This window comes from Corapipo altera, unplaced genomic scaffold (genome assembly GCF_003945725.1).
Source record: "Corapipo altera isolate COAL_440 unplaced genomic scaffold, ASM394572v1 65, whole genome shotgun sequence".
Lineage (NCBI taxonomy): Eukaryota > Metazoa > Chordata > Aves > Passeriformes > Pipridae > Corapipo > Corapipo altera.
In genome coordinates, this window is record NW_020884891.1 from 11,505,970 (window position 1) to 11,517,981 (window position 12,012).

General features: G+C 51.7%; 1 protein-coding gene across 1 annotated transcript in view; it reads left to right on the plus strand.

Moving 5' to 3' along the window:
- The first annotated feature begins 1,474 nt into the window (after nt 1-1,474).
- Nucleotides 1,475-12,012, plus strand: part of CD99L2 (CD99 molecule like 2) — a 32,078-nt gene continuing 21,540 nt past the window's right edge. Inside the window, exon 1 of the mRNA XM_027645319.1 lies at nt 1,475-1,604. Within this exon, the coding sequence (XP_027501120.1) occupies nt 1,547-1,604 (58 nt within the window). The 5' untranslated portion in view covers nt 1,475-1,546. The remainder of the gene's footprint in view (nt 1,605-12,012) is intronic.

The following is a 12,012-nucleotide window of genomic DNA, read 5'->3' on the forward strand; positions in this document are numbered from 1 at the left end:
ACTCGAACGGGACTGTAATCCCGAGTTTCTCTTTGTGTAAACAGGGAGAGAGGCAATATTGTGAATGTGCAAATGTCCTTGTGTAGCAGCTGAACTGCAACTTCTCCAGCATCGCTTCTATGTATCTGGGATCCCTGTAACTCCCCTTAGTTGCTGCAGCAGCAGCAGAGAGAATTGCACAGCACAGAAGCATCTGCAGCTGCGATGGCACGACACGAGCGTGCCCAGCTACATTAACTCACCGAAACCCACACCCAGACCTTCCCCCCGGAACGCTGGTGGAAGGCAAGGCACTGGGGAGCCTGCAGTTTGCTGTGTGGCCATAGAGGAAAGTCAGCAATACAGCATCCCTCCCCCTGTTATCCCACCGTATACTCCGACTCAGGCACTTCTAAGGAGGACACTGACTCCCCTGTGGCTGGAGCAGCAGGGCGCAGCGCTGTCTCCCAGCTGCTGTGAGGTGGCGTGGGACTGGGATAACCCAGACACTTCTTCAGGCTCAAAATAGGCTGCATCCTCACCCCCTCTTCTGTAGCAAAACAACCTATCAGTACCACAAAGAAGATATTTACCGTGCTATTAAAAAATTCCCTACCCCAGTTCAAAACATCTATAGAGAAGAGGGTCCAACACTTGGTGCACAAGGGGCAGCTCGTTTGCTTTGGCGAAGAGTCAGCTGAAGGAAGGTCTAATGGCAGCTTACAGCTACTCAAGGGCAGTTATTGAGATGAGAGTCAACACAGCTGGGGGTGATGGTCAGTGGGAGGGGTAGACTGGACCCAGGAGAATCTTCCTCACAAGGCAGTGGGGCAGCACGGCCGTTGGTCACCCAGGGAGGTGGGGCAGCGTTCAGAGGTTTTCGATTGATGTAACCTGGTCTCCGTAGGTCCCGCTCCGAGGGGGCCATTGGGCTGGAGACCTCCAGAGGTCGCTTCCAGCCAACAATTCCATGGCTACGTAACCTCCACGTTAAACACTTGGCATTAAAGGATGAAACTGCAACAGCTCCTTCCCCCGTATTTTCCCTGGAGCGGCGCAGAGCACAGGCACCATCGCTCCATCCCTGCACCTCTGCCACTGCCCAGCTGGAACAAGCGGCTCTCGCAGCTCCGGGGTCCTGCCCACGGGCACACGCGGCTCCCCAAACCCCGGGGGTGCTGCCGCCGGTCCCCCGCCGCCCATCACATCCCGGCAGCAGCAGCAGCAGCAGTCCCAACCCCAACCCCTCCCTGGTTCCCTGCGCGTCTTCCCATCGCTATCTGCCGCGCGGAGTCTCCCCACTGGGATGAGCAGATGCGGAGCAGCCCCGCACACGCCCGGCCGGAGGGTGCGCGTTTTCCCCTCGAGGGGAAGAGAGGCGGGCGGGTGCCGGGGCTCAGCGATCCGCCGGGGGGGCCGCGGGGACTCCGCGGAGTCTCCCCCTCGCCGCGGCGGGGCCGGCGGGAGGAGCGGGGGGCGGCGGCGCCGAACGCCCGCCCATCCCCGGCGCGTCCCGCCCCGGCGGAGTCGGGAGCCGAGCCCGCGGCAGACGCAGCCCCGCCGCGCCATGGCCGGCCGCCGCCTCCTGGGGCTGCTCCTGGCCCTGTCCGCGCTGCTGGGCGCAGGTAGGGCACGGCCCGGCCGCGGGCACCGCGGGGCGGCGGCGGGAGGGGGCGGCCCGGGGGGAAGGGGGGCCCCGGGGGGCGCGGCGCGGGTGGTTTGCGCATGATCGCGGCGTCGGGCCCGGCCCAGGCCCGGCGGACCCCCCGCCCCCCGCCCGGGGCACCCCCGCGGGGATGCACCCCCGGGGACGCGGGGGTCGCACACACACGCACCCACAGCCCCGTCCCCGCCGCGGGGGCTTCTCGCGGGGGATGCTTCCCCCGGCAGCGCGCAGCCTCCCCCCCGGGGGTCGCACGGGGCCGCGGAGATGCGCCTCGAGGAGGGTCCTCGGCTGGGAGGATGCACCCCCGGGGGATCGCCAAGGGTAGGGGGGCTGAACCCCCCGGGCCCCGCCCTGCGCCCTGCACCCCGACTCCGCAGCGGATGGCGGGGTGCCAGCCTGTGCCTGGGGCCGGGCCACAGACGATCCTTGTCCCCTCTCCTTCTCCCGACCCCCACCCTGGGCTCTGCCCGCCCCCGCCGACCCTGCCTCTGTCCCCCCTGCTCGCCATGGGGCCGGTCCCGCACCGGTACCCTCAGGTAGGGCGGCTCCAGCCCGGCGTTATGTGTCAGTGATGATGACGAACACATCTCGGAGCGCAGCGTCTGCCTCCGGGTGACAGTGTCACAGCGGTGCTTAGAATGTGCGATGCTGCAGGTATAAAGCGCTGGAGCAGCCTGGGGCTCAGCTAATCCCAAGCAGAGGGATTCGTGGAGTCAGTGGGAAAGGAGTTTGGGTCTTTCTCTGTGCTCGCTGAGCTGTTGGATTAGCGGATTCTCTGTGTGACCCAAATTTGTCGGGCTGCTGGTTGTATCCTCACTCTTTTTTAGTCCCACTGTTATTTCTTCAGATCAGAATAGCCTAACCCAGAAATCAGTCCCAGCTGAACAGCAACTAGGAAGATAGGGGAAAAAATACCCTTTATTTTCAGGGGGAAGGGAGGAGGGTGAGGGAGGAATTAAAATCAATGCAAAGCTCACCACAACTCTTTGTTTCCTTAAAAAAAAAAAAAAGGTACTCTTAAAAAGCTGTTTGTGTGAATAGAAAAAAAAAAGGCCCTTTTAAAGGTTATTCAGAGAAAATAGGAGGCAGTTATGTAAAAGGCCTCGGGAAAGTTTTTCTAAAAAAGACCCCTGCTATTAGCCTGGAGGAACCTGGCAAACATAGACTGGGTAGAGGGTATCATCAAAGTGAATAGTGAACTGAACCCCAAACAGCTTTTGCTGTTGGACTAGATTAGGTTTTCCATGAGTCAGTCTGGAATTAGTCTCAGTTTGTGTTCGGTACTTACCTGCTCGTGCACCTGGAAGGGTAACAGCTTGGTACAGAGTTGCTTATGCTGACCAGATTAGCGGCTGCATTTTTAATTGGTGGATATCAGATTGACAGGCTGAGCTGAGACTGTGCATAAAGTCCTGATTTTATGTTAAAATAGTAAAAAAACCTGCTTAGTCAACACTAAAGCTATTTGCATTCTGTGCTCTTTGCAATGTGGGCAAACAAAAATGCTGTTCTGTTTCATTTTGGAGCTCTGGGCTGCAGGGTCCAGCTCTTAAATATCCTTGGCTGTGTTTGTATCAAAATGAATTTCACTGAAACGTCCATAAATCATTCCTGCCAGCGTGAGGCTTCACAGGTAATTGAACAACATTAAGTTCGTCTCCTCTCTGAGCTGCTTTAAATTGCCTCTCCATGGCCATCACTGTATAAGGGTAAGCAGGCTCTGGGCTTGCCGGCACTCCTGTGCAGAGCCCTGCCGACACGGGACACACGGAACCGAGGGGCTGGTGCACGGCTTCAGTCTTTCCACGTGGTCTCTGCTTCCTCCCCCGGTGTGTTGGTATCCGGGTAGTGGCTCTCCCAACTCGTGGGTGGGTGCTTGCTCCTCCCTCTGTCTCTCTCCCAAACGTGTTGGAGCAGCTTTGCAGCTCCCTGTCAGAGACTTGGGAGCCCTTCCCCACCTGAGCACTGAAGTGGCCTTTCAGGTACCAGTCCAGACTCCTTGCCATCATCCTGTACCCATGGGAAAAAACCAGGTGGTGGGAAGGCAGTGAGTTTCCGAGGCAGGGCTTTGCATCCCAGCTCCTCAGTACAGCATCAGTAGAGATCACACTTCTTCATAGCCTCTATTCCCTGGCTTTTCTTTTGGCTGCTTGTCCTGAAACAGTTGCTTCAGCACTGCCCAAGGTGGGTGGTGGGCAGCCCAGTCTCTTGCAAGCTTGAAGGTTTACAAATTACCAAGAACTAAGGATAACAAACAACAAAATTGGTACTTACCGTGATTCCTGTGGCTGGGGTCTGGATCCACCACTGACACAAGACTGTGTCTTGTCTGTACCTGTCCAGTAAAGCAGGAACAAACTCCACTTTTTAGTTGAGAAAAGAAGGGTTTGGATTTCTCTTTGATCAAATTCCTCTGCATTTCCCTTCACTTGTGACCGTGTGCTTCAGCACCAGGTGGACTATTGGACACAGTCATGCTGATCAGTCTGCACCTCCAAGCTCCTGTGCTCCCTCTGTTCCTCAACCCATCTGGCTGCGGGTGCAATGCTGGAAACAGGCATCGCTCACAGGGCACCAAACTGTTTCCCAGTGCCACTCAACTCTGGCTTATTCCCACAGCATGGTTGGGGCAGAAGCATTAAAGTATTTTGAAGCGGTGGAGGAAACCAAACACCCTGCAAAGCCTCTTTGCTGCAGCCAGAGGCAAACATTCCCTATGCCAGCATGTTGCATGATGTTTTAAATGCACAGATCTGTGGCTTTTTCAGAAAGAAGTTATGTTTGAGGCATCCAAGGTTAGCCTCATACTTGTGCAAAACAGTAAGACACTGAAGCAAGGAACTTTCCACAGTTGTTTTGTTCCCCCCCTCCTGTCCTCACTCTTGTGATAAGCCAGTACAGAAGTTCATTGATGCGTTTTCATGGAAAGATGACAAATTAGACATCTGAGGTCAGTGTTCTTGCAGGGAGCACAAGGTTACCTTTGCAGGACAGGCAGAAGGGGCACGTGCAGGATTTTATGCCTTATGTTGTGTGAGAAAAGATTTGAGAAAAGCTTCACGTTACAAACCAGAGACAAGAGCAGTTGGGCGTGTCCTCCAAAGTTGCTGTCTCAGCAGTGATGAGCCACTCACCCTGTTGTCACCCGTGTCTTCATAGACAGCGTCTCACAGATCACCTCTCCTCTCGAGTGTGACTACAGTATCCCACCAGGAATTACAATAATTACTTAAATGTGAAAGTAACACCAGACAGTATAATTAGCTATATATAACTGTTACACAGATGGCTGCAGTCACTGCAGGCGCCTCCTCTGGGCTGGCTTGGCATGACGGTGCCCAGCTGAGAGCGTGGAGAAAGCAGAAAGGAGCCATCTCTTTCCCAGGTGTTTTTTTAGGTGTCCAGACTCTGCAGTGGGCAGCCATGGATGCAGTTGGCAGAAAAGGGGGTGCTGGTGCCAAGTGACCCTCCATCTCTGTGCCCATCGCTTGCCAGGGTCACTCACCACAGATGTACTGGGAGAGTTTCAGGGAGGAATTATCTGGAGTAGAAGAGAAAGGCTTGGTTTGGTGGTGTTGTTGAAACTGAAGGAGATAGCAGCATTGTGTAAAGCTGCTAAAAATCTTTATTATAATACATTATTATGTTATTAAAGTTATAATTACTAGGTATCAGCAGTGAGTCAAAGTAATACATTTAAAGTATAATTTTTACTTTGATAGTGTCTTTAGCGCATATGACAAAGCAGGAGAAGCCAAATTGGTTTTCTTAAAAATTATCTCTGATCTTTGAACAAATATGCATTAATTAAATGTGCCATGCCCAGATATTTGTGTATGTAGCTATGGAAATAATTAATTTTCATACTTCTGCTTGTATTTTGAAATTTTTTCTTCTATCAGCCTAGTGATATCTGTGCTCAGAAATGGCCATTTAACTCTTGGGATTTTTTTTCCCCCTCTACAAAAACGTGATTTTTTTCCTTACATCTGTTGCAACCATTTCAGCCCTTAAAGCACATAAAACAGAAGTGTCTATTGATCTCCTGAGTTGACTGGAATAAACTTTTAGCACTGCTTGGTTTAAAAACAAATTTGTTTCTCCTTGGAAAAATATGTCTCGGAGGTTTAAGGCATTGACTTTACAATTAACTAAAGGAAAAACTGGGGTTTTATTAGACAGTGCTTCTGAAGCCACTCTAATAACAAAACATATGTTTAATAAACTACATAACGTTGATGGCAAGGCGAAAAGCTTTGCAATAATTCCTTTGTAATCCGATTGAAATTCATGATCGGTGGAAGAGCTTGAATAGAGGAAAAATGGGAGAAGGCGAACGTGGCACATCAAAACGCAGAACATGAAAGGACTTTGAAAAGGAAACTTCAAAGTTGGGGATCCAGATGCTGGAGTCACTAGCTGTGATTTGGGATGTGGGCACGGGAACGTGATTTCTGAGGGAGCAGTGCTTTTGAGGAGGAAACAGAAAGTCCCGATACAAGCCTGTCAGCTGTGGCAAAGAGAGAGGAGAACACTGCCTGTACACTCACAGGGAATTCAGTGGAGCTGCTCAGGGTCAGATTTGGGTTGGATCTGAGAGCTCAGCCTGCTGGCATGATGGGGATGAAGTTAATGCTAATGCAGATTTACAAAACTGCCTTGCAGTGACTCCAAAATCCTTTTTCATTGCTTTTCAACCTTGTCTAGGAAACACAGAAACTTATTGTGGAAGGAGAACTGGGGCCACAGGCAGAAAGCTGATGCTGAGTGCGAGCTCCTCTTCCCTGAGGTACCCAACCACAGGAGCAGCACCTTCAGGGAAGGAGATGGCCAAGTTTCTGTAGGGTTCCAGTGCTGTCACAGCACGTATGTGTAAAAACAGCCAAAACAAGCAAAACCAGAGGCCTTGGCAGGATTTTGGAGGCAGTGGCTCAGACAGGGAAGAGGGATGCTGGGAACAGCATTGCTCTGCTGTTGGAAGGCTCCACAGGCTGGCACAGGGTTGGCTCCAGCAAACAAAGTGCTGGGAAAAGAGAGCTGCTCAGCATTTTGCTTGCCCTTTGAAATGTGCTATTTGCCCATGCACAAAGAAGTCTGGGTAGAAAGACCTTGTCAAAGTTGGAATAATCTTACTGAAATCCCACTTCAGAAGGATGTGCTCCGGGTTGGGTGTTTAGGGGTAACCACAGCCCTAGCTCTGGGAAGGCAGGAGGCAAAAGATAAACATCCAGAAGATGTTTCCAGCCCCAGCTGTGAGTGGCAAAGGAGGTGCTCGTGCTGCACAAGACATGTTAGATATGTGATAAGATTTTGAACAGCACAATAACATGTGACCATAAAGCATTGTCTGCTGTCAAAAGGGTGCTTTAGGAGTAGGAGCTTGGGGAAAATCTCTGTGTCAGAGTTCTGTAAGATCTCCATGTGGGATGAAAGCAAGCAGCTTGGTGGAACATGAATCTCTGCGGTGACCAGCCACCCCCATTCAGGAGTCCCTTCTACTGCAGAACTTGGGTCATCTTTCCAGACAATAAAATCTGAGCTAAGCTAATACCAGACTAATGTAGAGTACCTCTGCCTAAATTTGGAGCAAAAACCTTGCTGGGTCCCATCCTGCCATCTGGCACATAGCCTTCCTCTTGGAGCCTTTGCATAATTTCCATTACAGAGCCTGAAGAGGTAGGCAGACCCAGAATTGGTGGAACTTCCCCTTTGCCCAGCACATTTTCCCACCCTGGAAGTTCTTTTGGCTAGATAATCACAGAATCAATTAGGTTGGAAAAGACCTCTGGGATCACTGAGTCCAACCTTTCACTGACCACCACCATGTCAATTAGACCATGGCACTAAGTGCTTCATTCAATCTTTTCTTAAACACCTCCAGGGACTGTGAGTCCAGCAGCTCTCTGGGGGGGCCCATTCCAATGTTTAATCACCCTTTCTGTGAAGCAATTCCTCCTCATTTCCGAACTAAAATCCCCATGCACCTTGATGCCAATGCAGCACTGAGCATAAGAGGTTGCATCCCCCCAAACACAAAGCATCCTAGGATGATGCTTCCAGCTGGTGCAAGCCTGCCCTGAGTCCCCACTCACCCCCAGGCAAATCCCTACTTTGTGACCCAGCCACAGCCTGGGTTCTGCCTCAGGAGCTTCATCTGGGGTGGGTGTTCAACCTGGCCCCACTCACTGGGCACCAGCTACTGCTGCTGGTGACAGACTGTCTCACACGCTGTCAAGAGACACTGAGCCCATGCCACACAGTTTCTGTGTTATTATTTGCCAGGAAACTGGAATTTGTTATTTCCACAGGACACCACCAAGCTTTGAGCTCATGGGTCCTTTTAAAAACAGCCACAGCTCTCCAAAGGTGTCTTTGGCCTCATGCAGAAAATAGAGCTTTTTTAATTGAGGTTAAACAGATATTTGAAAAGAAAGTGTATTCCTTCTTTCTTTTTTGTAATGATGGTCTTAACTGAGTGAACTATATAGATACTTTCACAGAGAAAATCTGAGAGCCACAACACTTGAATTAAAGTAACAGTTTACAAACAGTTGGGTTTGTAAGTGTTGGTGCTATTTCCTCCACAAGTAGGGTCAGAGAGAGCAAGAGACCTGTTAGTGGATTTCTCTTTCAACTCAGTGAGCTCCTAGTTTTATGTTTAAATTATTTCATGCCCTATCAATAGCACAGGGTGCTCTGATTATATGGCACTTGTTCCCCTGGTGATAGGGACACAGCCTGTGCTGGGTACAGGAGATAGCAAAAGCTGGATAAACACCCCAAACTCCACTTCTCAGGGGCTTCTCCAAAGTGCTCTATGAAAGCAAGGAGCCAAACTCACATTATTGAAAATGAGGCGGTGCAAAAGGCTGAGGGATGTGGCACAGCTTCCCTCTCTGTGGGTGAGCCAGGAGGGGTGGTCTCACAGCTGCCGGCTGGGTGGTAAAAAACCACCACCAGTTCCTGCACCACCTGCTCAAAATTATCTCCAGCAGATCTCTGCTGCTGCCTCCTATTTGGTGGGTGCAGCCCCCTACCCTGCTGTCTCTCCATGCTGGCTCCTTCCCATGGCAGCACTGCCTGGATCTGGGATGCTCTGGGAGCAGCAGAGCCGAATGACCCAGAACTGGGGGAGAGCAGGAGTGAGGGAGGAGGAGGAGGGTGCAGACAGCAAGCAGCAGGGGCTGGAGTCTCAACTACCCCCCACCTGACCCAGATACCCTATGCTGGCATGGAAAGGTGCTGTGGGAAGGCAGGGATGTAGGGACAGCACAGCCAGGCAGGAGCCCCACAGTGCAGCTGTGGTGACAGGGCAGACAGATGCCCTCAGCCAGACGAGAAGGCTGAGCCCCCCATGCTCTCCCAGAGCCTCCCTCCATCTGTCAGCATTGCCCAAGTCTTCATTCCCACTACTGCTCTGCTTCTAAGTAGCACGGTATGACAGGAGCATCACATCCCAAGTGATGAACCAGCATTTTTACCACACAATTCCCTATTTACCTACTTTTAACTACAGCATCTTCTCTTGATCTTTATCTGATGAGAACAATCTTTTTCCGCGGGGAATCAGGTGATAAGGATTTAATCTCTCGCTTCAGTTTTCTTTGGGCTCCTACATCACAGACTTTGTCATCAGTTGTTCTGCACTGGGTTATGAACAAAATGCTTTCATGACAATTTTTTGTCTGGTTGATAAACAGGCATATTTGGCCCTAGGCAAATTCATAGACATTATTTAATGTGTAAGCAGAAATCAAGTGACTAATGTGAACGTACATCATAATCTTTCTAGGTGGACAGCAGGCAGGAAAACATGGAAGCAGCTGTTGTAGTTTAATCCCAGCTTGCAGCTCAGCCCCACGCAGTTGCTCACTCACTTTCCCCATATTGGGATGGGGAAGAGAATCAGAAGGGCAAAAGTGAGAAAACTTGTGGGTTGAGATAAAGACACTTCGTAGGTAAAGTAAAAGCCACATGCACAAGCAAAGCAAACAAGGTATTCATTCACCCTTTCCCAAGGACAGGCAGGTGTTCAGCCTTCCCCAGGATATCTCCATCACATGTAATGATGACTTGGGAAGACAAACACCATCAGTCCAAGCGTACCCCACTTCCTTCTCCCCAGCTTTATATGCTGAGCATGACCCATATGTTCTGGGATATCCCTTGGGTCAGTTGGGGTCAGCTGTCCTGGCCATGTCCCCTCCCAATTCCTTTGCACCCCCAGCCCCTTGCTGGCAGGGTGGAGTGAGGAGCAGAAAAGGCCTTGGCTCTGCATAAGGACTGTTCAGTGATAATGAAAACAGCCCTGAGTTATCAGCAGTGTTCCCAGAACAAATCCAAACCACAGTCCCATACTAGCTGCTGTGAAGAAAATTAGCTCTACCCCCGCACAAACCAGCACACCTCCCAGTTTTCAGCCCTGCACCCACACTTATAGGAGGAAAAGGAACTTGCTGAGTTTTTTGTCCTTCTCTTGGAATCACAAACCAAGTGAGTTGGGGCCAGTGTTTCCCATTCTTTACCTGGTAAGGCTGGGTAAAAGCTGGGGGCAGCACACCCAGGTACAGGATGTGCCAAGGCTGCCCCCAAAGTGGTGCCAGATCCTGCCTCCTGCTCCTGAGCTGTCTTTCCCAGGCAGGGCTGGTTCTCAGCAGCACTGGACTGGACCATGCCTGTCTAGGGGGAAAACAGGCTGATGCCTGCTTAGCAGCAGGGTCACAGCATCCCCACATCTCCCCTTTCCCTTACTGCTAGAGCAGTAATCCAGTTATCCAGCAGACACCTGCAGAGTGCATCTGGCAGGGACAAACCTGAGCCCAGGGTGACACTGTTATTTTTTCCATCACTGAAAAAGTCACCTTTAACCATTCCCTATGCTGTGCAGTGGGGTCAGTGCTAATTTCCCCTCTGCCACTTGCAAAGTGGTTGGGGCCTGGAAATAAAAAGATTATGCTGTCCACATCCTTTCCCCTTTAGGTACAATAATTTTTTTCTTTCTTAAAAAATCCCAAACAAGCAGCAAGAAAGTGAAAAGGAAAAACAACTCCCTTTCTCGTCAGATGCACCTTTGAGGTATTGAGAGTTACCTGAGGCATTTTCCCAGAGTCCCAAGGAGGGCCAGAGGTCTGAAGAGCTCCTGTGAGGGCTGGCACAGCCTGAGCATCCCTTGCCCTCTTTAGTCCTTGGCTGCAATATCTCAGTACCCAGCCCAGGCACAGAAAGCTGAGTATCATCCCATCCTCATCACAGGTACAACTGAGCTCAGACACTCCCCAGAAACGGAGGAACCTTAAATATTTGTGCTCTAAACCTTTCAGCCTAATTGAAAGCAGGGTTTGGCGGTGGCTCTGCTGTGGTAGAGCCCTCTCAGACACAAACCTCAAAGAACAGTTACCATAATAAAGTTGCTTAGAAAACATCACCCAGTCTGTGTGCAGAGATGGCAGAGTGCCCTGGAAACCTGGAAAGCACTGAGTGCTGATACTGAAAAAAACTGTTTCGATTGGCATCTTGTGCTTTGCCAGAGCAGGGCTACCTGCTCCCTGACCATGCTGGGATGGAAGAGACGGTGAAACGTTTGTTTCATGTGGGGTTAGAGACAGGACGGTGCTGTGGAGCCAGAGCTGGGGCAGACCTGGCCAGTGGCTGCTGGTCCGGGGCATTTCAAGGGAAACCCCCACGTGAAGCCTTTCCTGGCTGTGGTTGTGATGCCCTTTGCTTTTCCCTCTGAGCTGCTGAGAGTTGCTGCCAGCACCCAGAGGTATTTGTCTGTCTGTGGCAGGGGGACTCCTCTGGCTGGTTACTTTTGTGGAGTCTGGGGTGCACAAGTGAGTCAGGGGCTTGCTGGTCTCCCTTGGAGCTGAGGGCTCCAGTCTAGCAGCCTCCCAGGGATCAGACACCTTCATCCAGCAGATCAACTCAGTGGTCTCTGCACAGAGCTTTCTGCTGGGGGTGATGTGATGCATCCATACTCCTCCTTAGGATTGTCCCCAAAGAGTGGGGTGGGAATCACATTAAAGGTGATGCAAGGGCCCTTCACTGTGCCACAAACACCAGGGCTGCAGCCCATGCCCAACCAGCCTGCAATGACAGGATGGTCCCCCAGGCACCAGGGCTCCTCCGTGGCCCTGCTGCTGTTACACCAACTCCTGTCACACTGCGTGGCAGTGGCTGACGGGATGTGACCTGTGGTGCAGGCCCTGGGATGGGCACCCCCCCAGACAGATGTTGTGTGGCTGCCCACGGGCACTCAGTACGTCAGCCCAGGATTAGGGCGTCTCCAGCAGAGCCGCAGCTTCTCGTGGCCAGCTGGTGCCTGCAGGCCCCCCCCACTCACAGCTTTAGCTCCGTGGCACACCGACACA